This window comes from Mus caroli, chromosome 9, assembly GCF_900094665.2.
Source record: "Mus caroli chromosome 9, CAROLI_EIJ_v1.1, whole genome shotgun sequence".
Lineage (NCBI taxonomy): Eukaryota > Metazoa > Chordata > Mammalia > Rodentia > Muridae > Mus > Mus caroli.
The window spans coordinates 67997676-68022619 of NC_034578.1; the positions used below are offsets into that span (position 1 = coordinate 67997676).

At 47.2% G+C, this 24944-nt stretch overlaps 1 protein-coding gene across 5 annotated transcripts in view; it reads right to left on the bottom strand.

The window, feature by feature from the left end:
* Lipc (lipase C, hepatic type) overlaps window positions 1-24944 on the bottom strand; it is a 128219-nt gene that overhangs the window by 21356 nt on the left and 81919 nt on the right. Inside the window, exons 2-5 of one of the 5 annotated variants that reach the window (XM_029481398.1) lie at window positions 8876-8950; window positions 4219-4409; window positions 1713-1760; window positions 1223-1405 (exon numbers count right to left, since the gene is read on the bottom strand). In XM_029481398.1, coding sequence (XP_029337258.1) covers window positions 1223-1405; window positions 1713-1760; window positions 4219-4409; window positions 8876-8950 — 497 coding nt within the window. Of the gene's footprint in view, window positions 1-1222; window positions 1406-1712; window positions 1761-4218; window positions 4410-8875; window positions 8951-15732; window positions 15863-24944 lie in introns of all 5 variants that reach the window. The other 4 variants (XM_021173401.2, XM_029481399.1, XM_021173403.2 and 1 more) reach the window with 4 other exon arrangements.

A 24944-nucleotide genomic window follows, 5' to 3' on the forward strand; every position in this document is an offset into this window, starting at 1 on the left:
TTTGATTATGGGAAACTGGCTTGTCACCTCACTGGCTGTCACCTTGGGTGATGGGGTGGGGTGGGGGTGGCTGTTCTTGGGGATGTCCTGGTGATTACTGCCTCCTGCCTGCCTGGTTTTGCCTGGTCATTGATGCCCTGCAGAATGTCTTTGTCTTTCAAGGCTGTCATTACAGGTGGGATGCCACACTCGTGTGGGATTGCTGGCTTCCAAGTGTGTTTGGATTCCTTAGGACAGATGTATCTAAAATTTTGAATTCTCCAAGCTCTACTGAGTGAAGTATAGTTGTCACAGGCTACACTGGGGCATCCAAACTGGGGCCCACAGGCTTCAAGAACGTATATACATTTGTTCTGTATGACATTGTGAAAGGACGTTGTCATTTGCAAGGTTCATGCTGGGTAAATGCATTTAAAGTTTAAATATTTCAAGGAAAATATTAATTTTTCCCAATGTTTAAAAAATATTATGATATTTTCGTGTGTGTGCACACACATATGTGTGATGTCAGAGGGCAACTTAAGGGAGCTAATTCTCTCTTTCTACCATGGGGGTCTTGGGGATTGAACTTAGATCCTCAGGTTTTACAGCAAGGGCCTAAGCTTGCTTAGTCAGTTCACTCGTCTCTCATTATGCTTTATGATTTTGAATTGGACTGCATTCATAGCTATCCATATGTTCCAGTCTGCTTTCTGTTGCTGTGATAAAATGCTGACCAAAAGCAACTTGGATAGGAAAGGGTTTATCTTAGCCTACAGTTTACAGTCTGTCCTGAAGGGAAACCAGGGCAGGGGTGTGGATTTAGGACGAAACCAGAAGCAATGGAGGAATTCTACTTCCTGACTTTCTTATACAACTCAGTACCTCCTGCCCAGGACTGGCACCATCCACCGTGGTCATCCCCTCCAATAATTAATGATGGTGATGGTGATGATAAAATGCCCCCACAGGCTTATCTACTGGCTAATCTGACAGAGGCATTTTCTCAATTGACTTCACCCTTTCCAGATAACCCTAGCTTGTGTCAAGTTGACAATACACTAACCAGAATACTGTGAATCTATGGGATACCCTAGGAAGTAACTGAACACTGCTGCTCCAGGAGACTGGGTGGGTGTGCAAACAGGAGGGTCAGCTAGGGAGTAGGGAGAAGAAGGCTAAAGGAGAGGCAGTCTGGGCACTGGGGTCTCTTAGAGAAAGAGGGGCAGGTGGGAGGACTTACCTCCAGCCATAGGAGAAGAGCGGCCACGTCCTGGCCCACAATACGGGTGTTTTGAACAGCAATGGTGTAGTGCTGGTATGCCAGGGAGATCCAGTCGACTAACCCCACATTCACAGGTTGGGACTGTCGGGACTTCAGCGCACCCACTATCTTCCAGATCCAGTTTTCTAGCAAGCCATCCACCTGAGGGTGGGCCACAGGCTGTCAGCCTTACTACAAGGGCAGAGGGAGCCCTGTCTTATCCTGTCTAGTTCCTGGGGTCCCTAAGTACACAGCCCTCTTCTTTCTCAGTCTCAAGGACAATGCTAGATCTTTCTCCCCACCAGCAAGGCCTTCTCGTGCTGAGGATATTTAGGCTTGAAGAGCTCCTGCCTGGCTGTCCTGTACATTGGTCAGTCTGTCTCCAACTCCACCCACGTGGTGTCAAACCCATCTCCAGCCCCAGACTTTGAAGACACAGTGTGCCCAGACCTTGCCCCATTCTCCCCACCTGATAGTCACTGTCTGAATCTTTCCCCACGGTAGCACTTTCTGAGCCCTAAAACAATGGAAAAGTGTGTGAAAATTAGGTCCAAGAGTTGACTTCAAAAGGTCAGCTCTGCCATGCCTGGGACCCCACAGCCTCTGTCCTGCCCTCGTCTCATCTCCCTTTGGTGGGATGGACCTTAGATCTGCTCTGTGTGCCCCCTACTTGAGATAATAGTGTACCTACTACGCTCCCAGAACTGAGTGTTTGTGCTGTGTCTTGGAGGATAAACAGAGGTCAGGAAGGCAGTCATAGCTGGGTCTAGGGTATTCCAGTCTTGTGGAAGCATAAAGGGGGCAGTGTGGTATGTCTGGGGACTGGAGGAATTTGGGAGACTTTAAGGTCAAGATGCAGGGAGGGAAATGGTAAAACTCCAACCCCACCCCTCAGTTCTAGCCCACCCCCATTGGCCACTCCCATCCTTCCAGGGGAGCTGAGCTGTGTTTATTCAAGAAATGTTTACTGAGAGCAAATATCCTAGTTGAGCTAGGTTGCAGGCATTTTACTTAGCCTATGTGTCCCCCACTCTTGGTCAGCAGTGTTGCCTTCCTTCCAGGAGATTGTAAAGACCAAAGAATGAGTGGTGGAGTGTAGAGTTCTTAAAACAAAGCCAGGAGCCCAGCCACGGTGCGGAAGCCCACAGTCTGTGCAGCTCTGGTTGCTGTCAGCATTTAGTATTTCTGGTATAAATGTTTGGTGGTGGTGGTGGTGGTGGTGGTAGTGATGCTGGTAATGCTGATGATGGTAATGCTGGTGACGGTAGCAATGGTGGTAATAGTGTGGTGGTGATGGTGGTGATAAAGGTGATGGTGGTAATAGTGGTGGTGGTGTGATTGTTAGGATTCTGTCTAAGTTTACCCCACAGTTACCTGGGAATAGCCAGGTAGGCCTGACCCACTATAAAAGGGGCTGCATGCCCCCTCCTCTCTCTTTTGTTCTCTTGCTCCCTTTGCTCTTCCTTCCTCCCTCTCTCTCCATTCCCTTCCCTCTCTCTTTCCATGTGCTCATGGCTGGCCTCTACTTCTCTATTCTCTCTCCCCCTCTCCTTTATCTCTCTCTCCTACTCTCTTGACTCCCTTCCCCATGCCCTGAATAAACTTTATTCTATATTATACAGTCCTGTGGCTGGTCCCTCAGGGGGAAGGGATGCCTCAGCATGGGCCTGCTGAGTACCTCACTATACCTCCATAGAACATATCCCCTCCTCTCTTTATCTGTTTATAAACACAGCAATGGTGGTGATGCTAATGGTGGTAATGATGGTAATGGGGGTGAGGGTGGTTGTGGTAGAGGCTGCAGAGGTTGCACACTGATTTTTTTAGGCCAAAGATCACATTTTTCTATAAGAGCTTGCAGCTTTGTGTTGCATTTCAAAACCAAACTTATTTACTCTATCATTAATTCAGCTAACAAACATTTTGGAACACCTAATGTCTAGTGGGTATTGGTTGGCAATGTCAGACTTCCAGAAAGGAACTTACAGCCTAGTGGATCAGAGAAACTGAATGAGAAAGCCCAGCAGAGAGATGAGCCAGAGGGGCCTGGGAACTCAGGGACCATCCCTCATGCCCTTGGGGAGGCTGGGCTGTGGCAGGGATGGCCTGCAGGAGACCCAGGTTGAGGCTATACCTATAGGAAAAGGAGAGCTAGAGAAGAGAATGAGGGAGGGGCACTAGTGAGGGGTCAGAGGAGATGAGGCAAAAAATGAAGCTGACAGGGTGTGTGTGTGTGTGTGTGTGTGTGTGTGTGTGTGTGTGTGAGCCAGTTTATTCTCTAGAGCAGGTGAGGTAGGGGTTTCAGGATATTGTCATGTCAAGGATAATTTTCATGCTTAGTCAGTGGACTGATTGCCTAGCATTTCATGAAGGTCTAGGTCCTATCCGTAGCCCTGCATAAACTAGACACAGTGACACACACCTGTTATCCCAGCCCTTGGAGGTGGAGTTAGGAGGACCTGGAGTTCAAGGTCATCCCTGGCTACATGATGAGTTTGAGGCCAGCTCTTCAAAAACTAATTTTCATGTAGATGACAGAAAACAAATCCCAACTCTTCAGCTGCAGGAGAGAGGCTCCACTGAAAAAAACACCCCTCGTCTAAACCCAGGACCCGAGCTGGATCCTCAGAACCCACAATCAAATTTTTGATGTGGTGCCGGAGAGATGGATCAAGGTTAAGAGTATGCACTCCTTTTGCAGAGGTCCTGAGTTCTGTTCCCAGCACCCATGCCTGGCAGCACACCATTACCTGTAACTCCAGATCCAGGAATCCGTCACCCTCTTCTGGCCTTGGTGGGCACCTGCACTCTCATGCACATACACACACAGACACACAATATTTCCACTATCACTGGGAGGTGCTTTACCAACACCACGTGTAGGGTTATCATTGGCGTTATTAAAATCCAACGCACTAGGGAAAAAGACAGCTACCAGGAACACACAGAGAATACAGCACGCCAGCACTTCCTACCGACCACCCGTGGATGATCATGATAAGCGGCTGAGAGCTGTTGAAGCCACACTCCTGCAGTGTTTCCGGGTGCTGAGGTCTGAGACGACAGCCCAGGTGATCGTTTTCATCTTGGAAGAGCAGGAATCTGGTCTCTGGCTTCTTTAATGGCTTGCTTGCTTCAGTAGCTCCAAGGCTTCTCCCAAAGGGCTCTGGAATAGAGAGTCGGGATTATCTGTTATGCCTGGCATGTGTTCCGTCAACGCAGGCCCTAGGCCACAGGTGGTTCTGAGCTCCAGCTGGTGGTTACTGGTGGTTACTGGATGATACTGGGAACCAGCATGAACTCCATCTTTGAGGAACCCAAAGATACTCACTGTGGGGTGTCCAGATGGCAGCGGGGGAACTTGGGAATCCCCCACACAAGTAAGGGACCTGACCCTCCATCTAGAAAACATCTAGCAATGTACGAGGCCTGACTCCAAGGCTTGAAGAATGTAGGTAAGGCCATTGGGAATGAGGTTTGCAGACAGGGAGCCTTACCCTAGATCACAATTCTGGGAAGAGGCAAAGTCAGGATTTGAACCTAGGTCTGTCTCCAGGGCTGGGAGACAGCAGACAGCAGAGAGAGTATGCCACTACATGCCACCTTTCCAGGCTCACTCTGTTCATTTTCACTGTAGGCATAGTATGTAGCACAAACCCTGAAGGGGCTCTCTGTGGAGGAGCATGGTGGGCAGTAATGGATTGTCCTGGAGTGCTATTCCTGGCTTGGAAGGGTGACTGGGGCTGTGCGTGTTTGGGATGGGGAGAGATATCTTCCAGCTGAGGGAAGAGCATGAAGAATGGCTCAGAAGCATGAGAGCTCATGACCAGAAGACACAGAGAGAAGCTGGCAGGGTAGAGCATGGATGCCAAAGACCTTGGACTTTATTTCCTGGGTGTGTTGTGAAACTGAACTCAGATTCAGCCTTGGCATTCAGCACTTTTCATCTATGCATCTTGTCTTTCTATGAAAATTTACTCTCACTGGCCTCCCAGGGCCAGTTCCTTCTTGTGTATATTGATTCTGGATTCAGCTCTGAGAACGTGTTCTAGCCCAGGTGCCCAGGACCGGCCAGCTGTGCAGGAAAAGATGAAAAACCGTTTCGCTTTCCACTTCTGCCCTCAGATCCCTTTCCTGTGTGTGTGCTGACAGTGTTATAGGCTTGTGTCTGGTCATTCCTTCCTCTTCTTAACTAATGCATGCTGGCCACCTCTGATGCTCCAGGCCTGGCTCGGTCTGAACTAGAAGTGGGTGGGAAAGCAGGCTTTGCATGTGGCTGCTCGAGGGCTGCAGAGAGGATGCCAGGAAGAGGGCAGGGGAGGGCCCCAGAGGAAAGGCTGCAGTGGAGCCTAGGTTAAAGAGTTTCCAAACTCCTGATAATGAGAAATGGTGGAAGAAACAAGATTCTGATGCCTAAAATAGTGAGATTCGATGGAAGAGTACAAGTTGGAGGGGTGCTGTAGAGAAGGGCTTAGTACTACTTAGTACTACAACTAAGGAGTTAAGACTCGGGATCCAGAGGAGGGCATGCATGATACAGAGAAAAAACTTGACTTGAGCTCACACACACACACACACACACACACACACACACACACAATCATAGCTGAAGAGACTGGTGCAGACACAATAATAGCAGTAAAGAAACCAAAGGAGGTTAACAGAGTGAGTTCCAGGACAGCCAGGGCTATACAGAGAAACCCTGTCTCGAAAAACCAAAAAAAAAAAAAAAAAAAAAAAAAGAATTTATTATTATATTTGATTTATTTGTGTGTGTATGTATATGTATGTGGATATGCATGTGTAGAGGTCGGAGGACAACTTTTGGGAGTTGGTTCTCCTCTTCCACCATGTGGGTCCCAAGAAGTGCCTTCACCCACTGAACTCTCTCACAGGCCTCCAGACAGATTCTTAACAATAACATCAGAAAACACACATTGTGAGGCACTATCAGGCTGCTGGGAGAGGCCTCAGGCCACGCTCCAAGTAACATTTGAACATTCCCTTTCAGTCTCCCCCTTCCCAGAGACATTTGTCCCACAGGTTAAAAAGGGGGGATTTATTTTAATTTGTACTTATGTGTATGCATGTGCATCTGTCTATGGATATGTGCACATAAGCAAGTGTCTACAGGGCCCTCTGGGTATTCAGGTCCCCCAAGCTTGAGTTACAGGCACTTGTGAGGCACCAACACGGGTTTTGGGGAACTGAATTCAAGTCCTTTGCAAGAGGACTGTGTGCTCTTAAGCATCAAGTCCTCTCTCTCTCCAGTCTCTTTGGCCTTTTTTTTCTGGGACCAGACACGAATGGCCTTATATTCTTTTTCATCTGCCTGAATAGTTTTTCATAGCAATAGAAAAATTTCACAAACATGATTTTAAAAGGTGACATAATTTATCTATTTTATTTATGTTTAGTTTGTTGCCGGATTTTTTTTTTTTTTTAATTTAGAACAGTGCTCTGATGGCCATCTTACTACTTAACCCTTTGCCAAAATCTATGCGATCTCTAATACATACTCCTAAAAGCAGTCTTGTAAGATCTCAGGAACCAGACCATTTACATCTCTGTATAAATTCCTACACATCCACATTGCTTTGTGCATATTTGTTTCCCCAGGACTAGGGATTGAACCTGGGCCTCATACATGTTGACAAGCACTCTGCTGCTGAGGCCCATCCACAGCCCATGTCCTCAGCATTTTTTTCATGTATGTGTGTGTGTGTGTACACATGAAGCCAGAAGAGGCCATTGGATCCCATGGAGCTTGAGTTACACACAGGTGGTTGGGAGTAGCCTGTTATAGGTGCTGGGAACCTGCAAGAGCAGCAAATGCTCTTGATCATTAAGGCATCTCTTTAGCCTCTCGTGTCTTCTTAAGAGACCAAGACTCCAGTGGTATGAAGCAAGAAGGTACTGTGGTTTTGAGAGAGGCAATATTGGCCAAGGTAAACAGTTACTTCAGGAGAACCTATTCTTATATCCTGGAAAATGAGGTGGTGGACCTAGGGTTGCCTTCTGTATGGCAGTTAGTACCAAACACCTCCTCCTTTAGTCAGAAGGATTTTGGGTAGTATCCCTTGCAGTGATTTCTCCATTTCCAAGCCAGCTCCTGGTTAGAAGATCCTTAGGAATTCATACAAGAATGAATTTGATCTTCTTTCCTTGGGCAAAGACATCATCAGGTGGATGACTTCAGGCAACCGAGCTAGGCCATCTGGCTTTGGAGAAAGCCAGTTGAAGCTTTAGCTCGGCCTTGCTGCCTTCTGCCTACAGCGCCCGTGCAGGATGATTCTGCTCGGTTGAACGCACGTCAGGTGCTTGCCAGGTACCAGATAAAGTTAATGAAGCAAGTGTATGAGCTGAAGGCCTTGGGCGCTAATGTGCCCCTGCAGAGCTGTTTGCAAAACATCTCCACGAATTCATTATTTAATTGCGTTCTATAGTGTGTGTGTGTGTGTGTGTGTGCTCACCACACTCTTGTTCTGTAAACATGTACTGCTGAAAATATTCCCAGGCCTGGCAGGAGTTCCCCTGGAAAACCATAATTTCTCAATGTCCCTGAAAATTCTCCAACCACATCCTTTGCCCGGGATGGAACATTCCCATGAAATAAATGGAACTGCCACTCTGTGGCTGCTGGCATCAAGCAAATGACTTAGAGTTGGGTCATGTTGACACCGGAAATTCCTATATGGGGTTGGCATGGTAGCCCTAGTGTTTGCCTTGTAGGCCAAGTGCTTGCCTAGCCTAGCATACCTAAAGTATTTGGTTCATTCCCAGCATTGCATAAACCCAAATGTGGTGGCACAAATCTCTAATCCCAGCATTAGAAGCCGGAAGCAGGAGGATTAGGAGTTCAAGGTCATCCTTGGCTACATAGGGAGTTTGAGGCCAGCCTGGGCTACATGAGACCCTTGTCTCAAAAAAGAGGAAATGACTGAAGCGATGATTTAGAGGTTATGATTGCAGACTGCAGCTGGGCATGGTGGTATGTGCCTTTAGTCCCAGCACTCAGAAGGCAGAGGCAAGTGGATCTCTGTGAGTTCAAGGCCAGCCTGGTCTAACAAAGAGAGTACCAGGACAGCCATGGCTACATAACCTTGTCTCAAAAATCAACAAACAAACAAAGATTGGAAACTGCTCTTGCAGAAGACCCGAATTGGGTTCCTAGCATCTGCTCCAGGTAACTTACAACCACCTATAAATAACTCCAACTTGAGGAGCTCTGATGCCTCTGGCCACCTCGGCAACTGTACTTGGATGCAACATACCTGCACAGAGACACACATGTACACATAATTAAAAATAATAAAAATAAATCTTTAAAAAAGAACATAAATTGAGAACCCTATTCCTTGACTTCTTGTGCCTTTTTCCTATCTGGCCCTGTGGATAAAGGGGTTCATTAGGGGCCCTGCTCTGTTCAGAGCTTGTTGACACACTGTGGGACACAGTGCCGGGGATTCTCAGAAGCCAATGCTCTGTAGCCAGATTGCTTGGTCTGAATCCCAGCTTTGTTGCTAAGGTTCTGTGGCCTTAACCTTCCAGTCTCCCATACTAACAGAAGCACCCCAGTAGGATTAATGTAAGCCAGAGGTGCAAACACACTGCTTTCTAGGAATGTCCAACCTTTTTGGCTTCTCTGGACCACACTGGTTGAAAGAAAAATCATCTTGGGCCACATGTGGGCATCCAACCTGTGACCTGTGGGTTTAGAGAGAGTACATGTGTTGTTTATTTTTTTCGGACACCGGGGCACGAAGTTCACGCAGGAGACCTTAGAATTCAGTTACCTAACCACAAAAATCCAGACTACCCTCTCCCCATCACAAATCTCATAATGTTTTACAGCTTTGTGTTTGGTGGCATCTGTAGCTTTGTGGAGCTTCAGGTTGGATGCACCTGCTTGAAACTAAACAAAAGGAAAGATTTAAGTTTCCTCTTCCTTAGACCACTTGAGGTCCTGATCCTCTGCAGTGTCTAGGATTACACAGACGTGTGTGTGTGTGTGTGTGTGTGTGTGTGTGTGTGTGTGTGTGTGTATTGTAGGCAGTGGTGGGGAATGAATCACAAGCCACTTAGTGAAAAGAGAGGCTGGGTTTAATCAGGGTCATTTATGTGGCTGACAAGGGGCTTGGCTGACTTTGGGGAGGATATAGGAACGTCTAACCATTCCACTCGCCAAGCAGCTTACAGGAAACATAGAGAATGGCTTTGACTATTAACAAGCCAGTTTCAGGAGTCTAGGTCTCAGGCAAGCTCTCTGGGAACTTTTTAGACAGAACTCCGGTGGGAATCCATATACTGGGTGGAGGGTGATCTCCCAATCAGCCACCCTTCCCGACTCTCCATGTTTCACATCATAACCTCAGTAGTGTGGTGTTGTTGGCTTTTTTTTTTTTTAAGATTTTTAAATTTTATTTTGTGTGTATAAGTGTCTTAGCTGCGGGTATGGTATGTGTACCAATTGAGTGCAGTGCCCGAGGATGTCAGACAAGTGTAGGATGTAAAACCATGCCAGGAAGTTTGGTAAGGTAGAGCAGGTTGAGACCCAGAGACTGGGTGGGCACACACTGAGGCTTAGGTGGCTCCCAGCTCCCTGCCAGACTCCTGAGTTGGAACACATGCCAGGCTTCTCACATAAAAGAAACATGTCCTATGGTCACATAGGCCCCAAACAGAGTTCTCCATGCTAATGAGGTACCTAGAGGCCCAGAGGGCTTAACCAGCAAGCTTCCCTTCCCAGACATTCCTCTCTGCAAGAGGCATTTAATCTCAGGTCCACTCTGAGAAGTGTTTATGGTGCGGTGTGCATTCATTTTGCACCATGTGCAGCCAATAAACAGTTTAGAACCATGGACTGTCTCTTTCATCAAGTTTTGCTGTGGGGATCATGGAGAAGCCATTGACTACAGAGGCATAGCTTATTTTTCCTGTAGAAAGACTCTCTGCCCTCCCAGCCACAGCTACCACCAAGCCTGCCTCAACCAAGCTAAGAACAATCACTGCTGGGATAAGCAGGAGCTCCCTCCCTTTGCCCTTTTTCGCCCCAGGATAGACTCCGTTCTCGGCTCTTCTGCGACTCCCAGCGACGCCTGGATGTCCAAGAGTGTGAGTACTCCACAGCCTTCATCACAGGCTCAAAGACCCCTAAACCAGCTCCCGTTCCCCACATCTTCCCACCCCTGGAAGCCCTGTCTTGGTGCTTCCCTACAGCCCAGCATCTGCCCCGGTGGCAGCGTGGGATACAGTAGTGTAGATGCTGGGAATAGAACCCAGGTCCTCTGCAAGAGCAAATGCTTTTCACCACTGACCCACCTCTTCAGTTGTACCATGGTCCTTTGAGACTGGATACAGGGGAATAATTTACACTTGGGAAATTGGTAAAGCTTAAATCTCAGATTTGGATTAATTTCTTTTTACCATTTATTTGGTGTGTGGGTGTACATGTGCAACCATGGGTGTGTGTCTGGTGGTGAGAGGACAATCTATGGGAACTGGCTCTCTCTTTTTACGTCACGGGTTTGAGGGCCGGGCTCAGGTCACCAGGCTGCACAGTGAGCACCTTTACGACTGAGCCATCTCACAGGCCCCAGACTTGTGTTGATGAGTGTATAGGCTTGCACAAAACATGGAGAAGTATAATGGATTATAATCTCATTTCCTTATTCCTTATGAGGGCTTCTGCTTCCAGTCCTGAAAAGCCCTCAGAGCTAAGGAACAGTGGGGCTGAGAAGACAAAGTCTAACTAACATCTGAACCAATGGTTGTTTCATATGAGGGTGCGGAATCTGATCCGCCTACTAAAGCTTACACAGCTGGTTACCCATGAAGAGAGAATCAGGATACGGGCTTCTGCCCAAGTGCAGCCTCCCTCCCTGTGGTGAGCGGGGTAGTTGACCTTTGGTCAAGGGTTTGCCACCTGTGTGGCGGGGGTTTCCTGTTTGCTTGTTTATTTAATCTCACTTCCTTATTCAATCTTATTTCCTGTCTTGTCCATCCCATGTGTGTGTTCCCTGCTTTCTCAAGGCAGAAATCTGCCTTTCTGCTGAACAGATTCTGGAGCAAGCTTACAGGTTATATTTTTTTGGGGGGGGTGTGTGGTGAGGTGGGGTGAGATTGTTTTGTTCTATTTTTCCCATTTAAAATTGTATTAGTTGCACAAAAACTGAGTTAACAGGAGAAAATAGAATTTTAAAAATACCTTATCACTCCAGTGGATTGCCTTCTTGCTTCTCTGTGTTTCTGTTCTGCATGTGGACGTGAATATGGTTTTTTTTTACATATATTCATATTTTTACATCTATACATAACTGCGTAGATGACCTTTTAGTTTTTAATTCATTCCACATAACAAAATAAACATTTTTCCATGTTTCTATGGTGTTCATGTTCACATTTAAAGGCTGAGTGATAGATATTCCACCCAGAGGGTATTTGATAATGTGTGTATCCTCTTCCCTGTCACGGGATAATCAATAGAACCCTGACAGCTCACTTTTATAAACTCAACTTCATAGAGAACATTAGTCCCACTCAGATGGCTGGCTGGTGTGGGCTTACTTGATTAACTGACATTGCTGTTTTGATATGATATGCTCAGCACCTTGCAGCTACCCCTTCCCCAGGTGTCAATTGTACTTACCTCCAGCCCAGGCAACCCAGGCAGAAACCAAATGTGATAGTGAGGACTGGGCCTATGGCTCAGCCATTAAAATACTTCCCACACAAGCATGAGGACCTGCCACTGGGTTAGCACACTTGTGGAAAGCTAGGCACAGTAGCACAGGGCTGGAATCCCACTGGGGGGAGATGAAGACATGGAGGGTACCTGCGGTTCCTTCACCGGCAAGTCTAGCTGACTCTGGAGGTCCTAGATTTCGTGAGAGACCTTGTGTTTCTAGTTTGTTTTCTGTTATTATAATAAACGACGTGATATAGAGCAACTTATGGAGGAAAGGGTTAATATTATTATCTACTTCCAGGTCACAGTCCATCACTGAGGGGACAAGACAGGAACTCAAACAGAAACCATGGAGGGATGCTTTACTGGTTCTCTCACTGACTTTCTGGCTTGCCCAGCTGGCTTTCTTACAGCCCGGTCCCATCTGCCTGCCTAGGGATGCTGCAGCCCCACAGTGGGCTGGACTCTGTCCCATCAATCATCCATCAAGACATCCATCCACAGGGCAGTGTGAAGGATGCAGCTCTGCAGTTGAGGTTCCCTCTTTGTGGGTGAGTTTAGGTCACGTCAAATTGACAATTAAAGCTAACAAGCACATCCTGACTTGGAAAACAAGTGTACTGTTGAATGATAGAGAAGGATTCATGACCTCTGACCTCCACAGCATGTACACACCAGTGCAGTGCACCCTCATACATATGTAAATGTGTGCATATACACCTACAAACATGTACACACAGACATATATGCACAGTAAATAAAAGTGGTGGAGTAGGTAGGATGGACAGCACAGGGATCAATGTAAAATAAATATAAAATAACAAAGTTTAAAAATCAATATAAATAAAGGTATGTTCGTGGGACTGTCACTTCTTCGTCATTTGATGTCTCTTCTCTTATCCAAGCCCCATAACACCTCTATAAGGTAGGTGCTCTCTAAACTCAGAGAGGTTAAGTGTCTTGACCAAGATCACACAGGAAGTAGATGTGCTAGGCATCAAGTTTGGCCAGTCTGACTTCAAATAAATTATATATATATATATATATATATATATATATATATATATACACACACACATATACATATATATAATTATTATTCATTATTATTGTGTGTATGTGGTGTGTGTGCCTGGGTGCATGCCATGGTGTGCATGTGGAGGTCAGAGGACATTGTTTAGGGTGAGGCAGTCTGGTCTCTCTTTCCACTTGGAGTTTCTGGCATTGAAGCCAGGTTCTCAGGCTTACGTGGCAAGTACTCTTGCCCACTGAGCTTGGTCGTCAGCCCGGATCTCCCTGCATCCAGCTGCCACTTCCTGAACGATCTGCACAGACAGCATTTCCTCCTCACAGTGCTGGGAGGGAAGCGCTGTTATTGTCATGGTCTTCATCTTACATGGATTCTTAGGGAGGTTAAATAATGGGAAAGGGGGCTCAGAAACAGGTTCAAATCCAAGAAACCCAGTTCCCTTGTGCACTCCAGCGGGAGCAGGTGGTAGCTCCTTCAGAGTTCCGCAAGTGAAGTTGCCCTTGGGACAGATCCATACACTGGCTTGGCCAGGTTTGCAGGAAGCACTCTGAACATGAAGTCCACTATAGTTTTGATAACTGGATTCCGATAAGAGGAAATGTGACCCCTGCATGGCAGGTGTAGTGACCTCATAGAGAATCAGGCCCCAGGAGAAGGCATTTCCAGTAATGGAAATGCTGATCTGTGTGTATGTGCGCGCGTGTGTGTGTGTGTGTGTGTGTGTGTGTGTGTGTTTGTGTGTGTGTGTTTGTGTGTGTGTGTGTGCATGTGTGTGTGTTAAACACTTTGTGGATTCTGGGGATTGAACTCAGGTCACTGGGTTTGTGTGGCAACCACTTTTCCCACTGAGCTATCTCCTCTCCCACCCCTACCCCCACCCTACCCCTGCCCCAATGCCTCACATATCCCAGGCTGGGCTCAAACTCACTATATACCCAAAAGGTCTTGAATTTCTCATCACTCTGCCTCCAGTTCCCTGGTGCAGGGATCGCAAAGGTGTCTCACATGCAGCTTTAGCAGTGCTGGAAGAGAACCCAAGGTCTCATGCAGACTTGGCAAACACTACCAACCAAGCCACATCCTCCTCCTGAGCAGGTTCCTTTGTGAGTCCTTTACATCTCCTTTTATAGACAATCTACCTTTGGGCACTCTAGAGTTTTTTCTCCCTAATAGACCTACAGAAGGCAGATGTTCCCATGCCTCCCTTGTGTAGGAAGATCCCCTCTACACATGTCCCCAAGAGGCCTTTGACCTTGAGCAAGCTCTTTCACTTCTCATTTGGCCAGTAAGGGCTTTGCACTGTCTGCTCTGTGAACCACTGTATCACGCTAAGGTCTCCTAGGTGATGTAGTGAGGTGTGATAAGCCCCTTGACTCAGCCAGAGCAGGGTTCTAGCCCTGAAAACCAGCTGGGGCCTGATTTCCCCTCTGGAAACCCAACAAACTTGGAGATGATCCTAGGGTCATTTTGGTTTAACATACGCAAGAGCTAAGGCCACCACTGGTTTTTAGTGATGGCCTGAGTTCCATCACACACACACACACACACACACACACACACACACACACACACACGGCTCCTTCTTTGAGGTCTGAGTTAACCAGGCCAAAAGGGAAGTGGGACTTCTTAGAGCAGTAGCACCCAGGGACAGCTGTGGTGTGCAGGTGTGCCCGTCCAGAGCTGCAGCTGCCTTGCATTCTGAAGATGAATACTTGTATCATAAGGACAGCATTGGGCATTAACTTGACTCAGTGTCCCCAAGGTTATGCTTTACAGCTGAAGTCACACAGGATGGGCAGTGTCTGCTGAAGCATCTGGAATGCACTCTGTGGAGTGAGGGCCTGGTGAGGAACTGGGTCTGATCCGTCCCTGACCCTTGCTAGGGCTTTCCTGTAGAAAGGCCTGGGCTGAGGGCATTGACTGTGGAATGCTTTTAGACACAGACAGCCCACCTGCCTCACATTCTTTTTCTTTTCTTCTCTTCTGTCTGTCTGTCTGTCTCTCTCTTTCTTTGTAAAACAGGGTCACATGTAGCCTAGTAGGCTGGTCTTAACTCTCTATGGAGTTGAGGATGATCTGAAACTCCAGATTCTCCCTCCCTAACCTCCCTAGTGCCAAGATTACAGGAGTGCACCACTACACTAAATGTATGCAGCACCGGGGATTGAACCCAGGACTTTGTGTGTGCTAAGTAAGCAGTCTACCAACTGACCTACACCAACAGCCTTCTATTTAGCCTGAGTGCTGGGATTACAGGCATGAGCCGCTGCACCCAGCTGGAGCTTGGCATCCAATGCAAGCCTACCCCCATTTCTTCTAGAGCTATGTCAGATCTCTTCTCTGTTATAATCTACAGTTCCGTCTGAGTACTCTTTGTTCTTATCCACCCAGGTCTTCACTGTTCGCTTTAGTGCTTTCTGTGAGTTTTGTGAATTCTGTGTTTCTGAGGTAGCTTTGCGCTATAGATGACTGGCTCGACCGGGTTCTTCTGTGCCAGGAAAAGCAGACTCCTCTTTGGAGGGTAGATTCCCACTTTCTAGGTCCCATTTGGCTGTTCCTTTGTGTGATGGAGTCTGCAGACAGTTTGAAGTCTACTGAGCTGAGTCCCTTTTCCTATCAGTCAAGGAACACTCTGTCCAAAGGAGGAAATCCAGCAGCCAGACTAGACTTTCAGTCTCCTTTCTAACAGGGAAGTCAGACACACCCAGCCAGCATGCTGCCCTTCCACCCCCACTGAGTGAACTCTGCCCTTTCAGCTTTTACCCAATTTACCTTCATTGGCTTAGCATGCAGACTCTTTGGCACCATGCCCAGGGCAGCTGACTCGGGAGTTCTTGGGAAGCTTTGAGACCTCCATTATCACAGAGTGGCAGGCAGCTCCTTTGCGGTTAAAACCATGAACCTGGGCCAATGAGATGGCTCACTGAGTAAAGGCACTTACTGCCAAGCCTGATGCCCCCAGTTTAATCTTGGAACGCACAGGGTAGAAGTTGAAAACTTCTGACTCTTGAAAGTTGTCCTTTAGCAGGGCAGTGGTGGTGACCACTTTTAAGTCCAGTACTTGGGAGGCAGAGGCAGAGGCAGAGGCAGAGGCAGAGGCAGAGGCAGAGGCAGAGGCAGAGGCAGAGGCAGAGGCAGAGGCAGAGGCAGAGGCAGAGGCAAGAGTTCTGTGAATTCAAGTTCAGCCTGACCTACAGAGTGAGTTCCAGAACAGCTAGAGCTACCCAGAGAAACCCTGTCTCTAAAAGAAAGAGGAGGAAGAGGAGGAAAAGGAGGAGGGCGAAGAGGAGGATGAGGAGGAAAAAGAAGAAAAGAAGGAAGGAAGGAATGGAAAGTTGTCCTCTGGCCTATACATGAGCACTGTGGATCCACTCCAGTGCATGGTGCGCCCTGGGCAAGTTTACAAGTAGCCTCTGCATAGCATTGTAAGTAAAGGAGGAAGATGTGTAAAGTCCCTGCTGCACTGCCTGGTACGGCAGGTGCTGGGTCCATAGGACACAGAGATATTTCACAGAAAAAGGAACACAGATGGTCTCTAACGTGTTTAGATCCAACCCTCAGTCCTCAGACAAAAAACCCAAACTGAGGGTATGCTGCTGCAATCTCACTGTTAGACAGGTAAATATTTATACTTGGCCTATTCCTTCCAGACAGGCTGGCAGAGTGAAAACCTATGCCACTCCCAAGGAGAGGAAAGGCAAGTCTCAAAAGCTACAGATGCCAAGGTCGTGTGCTCTACCATTGAGCTATATCTCCAACTCTTTTGTTGTTGTTGTTTTGTTTTGGTTTTTTGAGACAAGGTTTCTCTGTGTAGCCCTGGCTGTCCTGGAACTCACTTTGTAGACCAGGCTGGCCTCGTACTCAGAAATTTGCCTGCCTCTGCCTCCCGAGTGCTGGGATTAAAGGCGTGCGCCACCACGCCCGACTTATAGCTCCAACTTTTAAGCACATTGATTTTGAAAAACAACGAACAAACAAACCACGTATTTACTTGGGGGTTGGCACATGCTCTAGAACTCTTGACAGAAGACAATTTGCAGAGTTGGTCCTCTCTTTTCACCATGTCAGTCTCGGGGATTGAACTCAGGTCCTCAGATTTGGCAGTAAGCACCTTTACCTGCGGAGCCATCTTAGAGACCCCAGTATTTACTTTCCCCCAGTATTTACTTGGTAGGAACTTACCCTGTGGATCTGTCTATACATTTATAAAATGAAATAAATACAAAATTATTTTCTGTCATATCATCTGTAGTTATAGAGTCCAGAGACAAATCCCTTGGCACCCATCTGGAAAGATCTGTAGACTGTATTGCTAAGTGATAAACATTATTATCAAATGTCAGCTAGCCTGTGATGCCTTTCAGGGGGTAGCGGGGGCAGTAAATTCATTTACATTCACTTTGATCTGTGTAAGGAGACACTGAAAAGATATGGAAATCTGAATATGGGCTAAGAGGTGGCGGGGCAGGGGGAGGGAAGATAAGACCAAAACTCTTTTATGTTTTGTACTCTTTAAACTCATAAGCCATGGGGATATTTACCTCTTATTTTGTTTGGTTGGATTTTGTTTGTCTTTGAAACAGAGTCTGGTGTATCTCAGGCTGGCATCAACTGGTCATTCTCCTGCCTCAGCCTCCCAAGTGCTGAGATTACAGGCATAGGCTACCATGCCTGCTTGAATCTTCATCTCTTTAAAATCTAATCTTCAGAAACTTGAGTAAAAGTTGCTGGTTTGTTGCTTCTTGCTTCAACTTTCCACCATGGCTGTTCAAATACTGCTCAGGAAGCTCAGTCTTTCACCTTGGAGGACACTGGGGGCTGACCCCCCCCCCCGACTGTGAGGCCCAAGAGTCTCCCTAGATTCCCATCCAGATAGATATCTGGATATCATGTCTGATACTACGCATACACTATAACTGCTTAATTGTTATTTAGGAGGCTGCCCTCTTTGAGATGGGCCTGAGAGAGCAGGGTGATCCAAGCAGATAAAGATGGCCCCACAGGGAACGTACCCCGTGGGTATCATCCTCCCTGTCAGAGCTGGTCCTGGAAGATGACAAATGTGCTTAAAGCCAAGGAGCAGAGCATACCAGGGACAAGCAGGATGGTAAGGACTGGGCTGGGGCCTGAGGTGCCTGTGCTACTGGTATAGCTTTAGAAGGTATGCAGGGAAACTGAACTGAAAACATCCTCACTTTGGCCTGGACCTTTCCTACTTTGTTCTGAGGCTGGTGCTCATGGAGTCCTGGCAACAGGCATATCTTGGACTTGTCAGCGTGATTAATGTTTCAAAGTTGTAACAGCATCTCTAGGAATTCATGGTTCAAACTGGCAGCTGAGATAGGCCAAGATCTTTGGAAGAAATAGAACACAGGTAGTAAATGTGAGTCTTTAAAACAGGCAACTGCTAGTCATATACCCCAGATATGATCAACAATGATGAGGGGGTCTGTGGGAGGGGTCAGTGAACCATGGGGTCAGTGAAGATGGGGACCCCATAGGAATGCCTGAAGTCTTCACAGAAAGAGGTGGCCTACAGAGAGGTCAACCAAGCAGGAAGGTGCAAGAGTATCAAAACAGAAGTGGGTAAGCAGGGGCCTGAGACTGAAGCCAGAAGGCCTGGGCTTATCATGAGCCTGAAACCAAGCCAGAGCAAGGCTGGGGGGAGCCTGGCCCACACTAAGACACAAAGATCCTGTGTGCTTGGATTTGAAAACACACCAGGGAATATATTCTAGAACACGGCATCTCCCCTGAAGGTGGTGTGTCCTCAGGGATGCTCGGTATTCAGTCCAGCCTCTTTTTGCCTGGAGCACGCCTAGGTCTTTGCCTCTGCAGGGAGAAGGCTCAGCTCAGGCTATTTAGAGGAGGCAGATGTGGTAGGATGTGTGGGTTTAGGTAGGTCACTAGGAGTGAGGAGTGTCAACAACCCTGAATATAGACCACAGATGTTCAAGGGGCGGAGCACTAGAGGACTCAGAGAGACCAGCATGTCCAGTCCTAAAGGAATTAACAGTGTCGGGTATGGATGGATGGGGAGCTGGAACCATGGTAGGAGTCTACTGCATGGGAACTTCTAATCACTATCCCACTCCCCTCTCTCCAACCACAGGGAGATAAAGAAAGCAAGTGAGAGAGCCCCAGTCCTCCTCTTCCTCCTCCTCCTCCTCCTCCTCCTCCTCCTCCTCCTCCTTCTCTCCAGTGATTGTCTCCTGTGTCTGGGCTTCTTAGGCAACATGCTACATGGGGTAAGGCCTGAACTTGCAGTGCCCCTTGCCCTCAACCAAGCAGCTTGTGCTGACTTCTGCTTTCTGCTCTCAGAACCCTCTCGAGGTGCCCGTCATCTCCACTGAGTCATCACCCACTCCTTCCTTTTCTTCCTTCCCCTCCTGAATCAGTCAGCAGCAACTCACTGTGGTAAGGATAATGTCCCCTGTTCTCATAATCCCTGTTCCCCGACACCAGGTTATCCCACTGTCTGAGCTTCCTGCCCACAGGTCTTTGCCTAGCTCAGAAGCGCTCTCTCTCTCTCTCTCTCTCTCTCTCTCTCTCTCTCTCTCTCTCTCTCTCTCTCTCTCTCTCACCCCAGCCCTCAGATGCCTTACGTAGATCTTCAAGGTAGACTCTGTCCTTTGCAAGGTTGCTGGCTCCATGACCAGGCTCTGAGTTGTACATGTGTTATGAATTCATGGGTCCTGACACCAGGCTCAGGGCCTGGACACTGGTGGGCTAAAATAACATGATAATTCTATTATCTAATCCTAGAAAATTCTAGGGAAATGTTTGTCATAATAAACCAATACAGGAGGAAGGGAAGTCCAGAGGCAGGGGGATGTACCTGCTTCCTTTCTAACAGCCAATTCCTTTCCTGGGGTTAGAAGCTGTTGGCCCATTATTGCAGCCATCTCTTCCAAGAATAAGCTTGGGAGGGGGAAGGCATTGTAGTAAGAAGAAACTTCTAGACATTGTCTGGACATGAGTAGTTCTTGTTTGCTTACGTCTCAAAGGACTCTAGACAGCTCCCCATTTTTGTTTCCCCTTTCTCTTCCTTCTTTCTCTGATCTTCCTTTATTTTAGACTATTTAATTAATTAACTAATTAAGTAATTTTTGAGACAGGGTCTCTCTTTGGGGTCCTAGCTGTCTGGAGCTCACTATACAAACCAGGCTGCCCTCGAACTTACTGAGATCTGCCTGCTTCTGCTTCCTGAGTGCTGGGACTAAAGGCATGCACCACCACACGTAGCTTTATTTTACTCATTTCAATTACATTTAAAAATTTGTCTTTATGAAGTCTTTTCTGATTCCAAACTGTCTCTGGAACTATCAATAGGGGTATTGTGGAATAAGGAACTTTGCAGCTGTGTGAATTGGGGGCTGTGCTAAGTGACTTTAACATGGCTGCCTGATGGCCAGAGAGGAGTTTTAAGTAGCTGCTTTAGGGGTAATCTTTTGTGGGGACCAATACCAGGGGGGGACTCTCAGACACAATGTCTTCAGTGCAAACTGCCCCAGTCTCTGCATTCCTTTATTTGGCATTTCTGGTCTTGGGAAGAAGTTCTGTCTATGGGCAGCTTTCCTTGTGCCCCTGTCCTGCAGAGCTTCTTGAAACCCTTGGTGTCCATGTGATGTTCCAGGATGACAGGAGACACATGGTCTGCTGTTCTGAACCCACTCCCCTTCTGCTGTGTTCTCTTTCCCTAGATGTGATGGCTCAGTATTTCTGTGCAAATACATGCCATCTACTGAGGGTCTTTTGGTTAAAATCCATGGAATAAGTAGGAAGAGAGCCCTTGAAAGCCAGGCCTCAGGTGGCCAGGAAATAATTGGTTAAATGGTCAAATGCAGTGGTTTGCAATGACTGGGTTTAGTGCCCATGCTCAAGAGCCTGTGCAAATAGTCTAGGGTCTGCTGTGGGAATGAGGAGGGGACACAGGAGTGAGAGGGCAGGTTCCCAAACTGCACACATGGTCAACCTGAGTGTCATTGACTTTGGATTCTAGTATTTTCTGCCAGAGAGTCTGCTTGTAGAAAGGCTTCCATGGCCAATATAGGTTCAAAACCACAACTCTACACACAGATACTCCCCTTAAATAAATAAAATATGATAAACCAAAGCAGGTGGAGTAAGATGACTCAGGTGCCTGCTCCCAAGTCTGATCCTGAGTTTGATCCCTGGGACATCCATGGTGGAAGGAGAAAACAAACTCTTACAAGTTGTACCCTGACCCCCTACAAAAGCACTGTGTGGTACACGCATCATCCATCCCTGAAAAAAAAAGTGAAACAAACAAAACCTACAGCCTGCCCTGAACAGGGATGTGCAAAGGTGAAACACACGTCTACCAACTCCGTTAGGGGATGCTGGAGCTAGAATCCATACTCCTGCATCTGCTTGTTTGTTTCAGAATCAACCAGTTTCCAAAGAGAAGAATAAAAGAGATCAAGGGGCTAGCGACGGTGAAGACAGCATGAAGTCTATCTGTTCTGTGTCACTGAGGTGAGAGAGAGAGAGAGAGAGAGAGAGAGAGAGAGAGAGAGAGAGAGAGAACTTCAGATGTAAAGAAATGCATGCTGGGAGCAAATGCTGCCGTGCCAAGAATAACTCAGGAGGAGACAGTGCAATCCCCCAGTCTCCAGTAAAATGAACTGTGTAATCAACACTGCTGTACTCTGTAAATATTCTATCCACTGATAAAGAACTCGGCAAATAGAGGTGGCGCCTGAGCACAGCTCCCAAAGCCAGAGAAAGTAGAGGAGAGAGGGGCTAATGGCTGACAGGTCTGTCTCAGTGCCTGGGGCAACAAAGGAGCCTACGTTAAGACATCCTGTGCCTCACACAGACACTGTGTCCTGTGTCTGACAGTGTCCGTGGTTCCTTTAAGTATAGTGCTATTTGTACTCACTGTGCACTTCCTGTCTGGACTGCCCTGGTCATCTAGCCTCTTAGAAAAATTCTGACTTAGCCAGAATCACCTGCAGGGCTGGAATCCACACCCCCTTGGTTCCAGAGTCAACATTCATTTTTAAGGGGATAGAGCTTATTTATAGAAACATACAGGAAGGTATGACCATCCTAAATGTGTAGCTCTGTGGATTTCTACCCATTCACAAGCCTCCCTCAGGATCATGACAGAGGTCTCCATGCCCAGAGGATGCCCTCAGTCGTCTCTAGCAATACCAGCACCCAAACCTACCACTTCCTCTTATCAATGGGAATGTGTTTCTTCTGTTCTTCAACTTTGTGTCAATAGAGTCACACAGTAGGTCTTTTTTTGTGTCTGGCTGTTTTACCCAACACCTTGTGATGTTCATGTAAGATGTTGTATGTATACAGCCTGAACCTTGCTGCATTGGTGAGTCCTAGGCTGCCTTCCGGCACCAACACCTTCAAAGTGGCTAGGATGGGGCGATGGGTGCAGCAGTCATAGATGGAGCAGGCTGAGTTCAGAGATGGGGAGAATAAAGAGGGCTTTTTAGATCATGGCCTGGGCTCTACAGTTCTCCCTTTCCTGCTGCTGAGTTCCCTGGGCAAAACGTTCCCAGACTGGTGGCAAAAAGACAAGTTCCTTTTCTGACATTGTTCCTTTGTGCACAGTGCCAACCTCTTCACTATGCTTTTTCAGATCCGTGGACAGCATTCTCTGGAATCAACCATCCTATGCCTGGCAGTGAGGTTCCTTTAACGACACACTTCCTGTCTGCTCTGCTCCATCATTAACCTCCAAATGAACTAGAATCATCTCCAGAACAGGAGCTCACACTCAAACCAGTTTCGCCCAGATGGAGGCATTCGTTTCTTCCTTCCTATCCTGGGGACGCTTGCTTTCATAGCATTATCTGAGGACTTAAAAATTAATATTATTATTTTGGAGACAGGGTTTTGAGTTTCTCAGTCTAGCTTCAAACTTGCTATATAGCCGAAGATAACCATCAACTTCTAATCCTCCTGCATCTATCTGCCTTAGAGTGTTGGGTTACAGGTTTGCAAGAACACGCCCTATTTATACAGGGCTGGAGCTAGAACCCGGGGCTTTGTTCATGCTAGGCAAGCTCTCTACCCACATAGCCACATGCCAGCTATTTCTGGAAGTACTTTTCAGTTGTTAAACATGGGGGGGGCATGTGGAGTGCTATTTGCTTCTAGTGGGCAAAGGTCTGAGGTTATGCTAAGAACAGGCCTCCCCTTCCACTAAAGAGTTATTATGCAGCCTTGCATCTCAGTCACATTGTTGTTGGGAAACCCTGAGCATGAGTCAACATCAGGAAGTTGGTGTCTGTTTCTTTTCCTGATGCCAAAAGAGAAGAGGCAGGCACGATGAAGGTACTCTCATCCTGGAGTTAGAAGACCTGGGCTCAGGACTCGCTCGCCACTAGCTAGTCATCTGACCTCATTCGAGTTATCCAGTCTTTACAGGTCCGTTTCCTCCTCCTCCTCCTCCTCTTCCGTTGCTGGACGCTGAGGTGCTTGTCACTAAGCCTGCAGGCTTCCTGTCCGGATCTCTTAGGGCTGCCTTCTATATCCTTATTTCATGCGATTTGACAGAAAACAGTGCCTAGGTGGACTGTGTGTAACGGCAGTGGAAGGATCCTTCCAGTCGCATTTCCACTTCCCTATGCGCTACTTCCAGGGTTATATCCCCACTCTTCCATCTGTGTGGGAAGGGAGCTCACCCACAAAGGGTGTTTCCTGAACTGTAGGCAGAACTTCAAATACCCACAATTCCCATAGGCAGCAGTTTTTGATACTGGAACTTTTAGCCTTCAATTTAAATTCTTGTGAGACCTGTAAAAGGGTTTGCTATTTGTGTGTGTGTGTGTGTGTGTGTGTGTGTGTGCCTAGTTACTTAAGAGGTTCAGGGCTTCAGACCCTTCAAGGTGAGGCTATGGGAGGTTTTGATAAGACTAGAGTAACAGAACATTGGTGAGCTTAGCATGCAGCGCTATGCAGTGTAGAGGACAGATCTCTGTAAGAACCAAGAGCCCTGCTGTGCCCAACAGGCAGAAAAGAAAGGGAAGGGAATTGGAGAGATGGCTCAGTGATTAAGAGCACTGGCTGCTTTTGCAGAAGACCAGGGTTTGGTTTCCAGTGCCCACTTGGAAGCTCACTACTTTAAACTGCAGTTTGAGGTGTCCAATGCCCTCTTCTGGTTTCCATGGGCCCTGCATGCATGGGGTGAACATATATACACGAAGGCAAACACTTATATACATAACAGAATAATTGGGGAAGTTTGCTTAGTAAGTAATAAGAATGAGATGAGGCAGAAGGGCAATGACTCAGTGGGCAAAGTGCCCGAGTGCCACACAAGCATTAGGACCTGAATTGGAGTCCCCAGGACCTGAGCACCATGGAACGCATCTGTAACCCAGCACTTGGAGAGCAGAGAGACTCCTGAAGCTTGCTGGGTAGCTCGTCCAGCAGCATCAGTGAACTCCAGGTTCAGTGAGCTCGAGGCCTTGTTTCAAAAGTTAAAGTGGAGAGCAGAGGAGGAAGACATCTGATATTTACCTCCGGCCTCCACACACATGCGAACATACATGTGCGGGCACCCCTGCACACACATGTGTGCACACCATACAGTTGTTGAAGGGAGAATTAGTGATGGATAGTGGTGGCTCTGATAGTTGGCTATCATAAGGCATTCATTATTGAATGGCATAAGTATTGCTGTTTGGAATCTGGGGACAAACTCACCTTAGATGGAAGACTATTCCAGACCCATGGGACAATATCTTAATGGAAATCTCAAGAGGACCAAATTGTTCTTAAGTTACTTGATTTTAGGGGTGGCATTAACCCTTTTTAGTCAGCTGCCCTCTAATTCTACAGTTCAAAACTGTCTCGTAAATGGAGGAATGGTGTTCATATTTATTTTCTCACATATGTAACAGCACAATGTCTCAATAAAAATGTATCTGTGGGATTCTTTTCTGGGTTACCTGTATGTTATGTGGCTTTATGTATGTGTGTGTGTGTGTGTG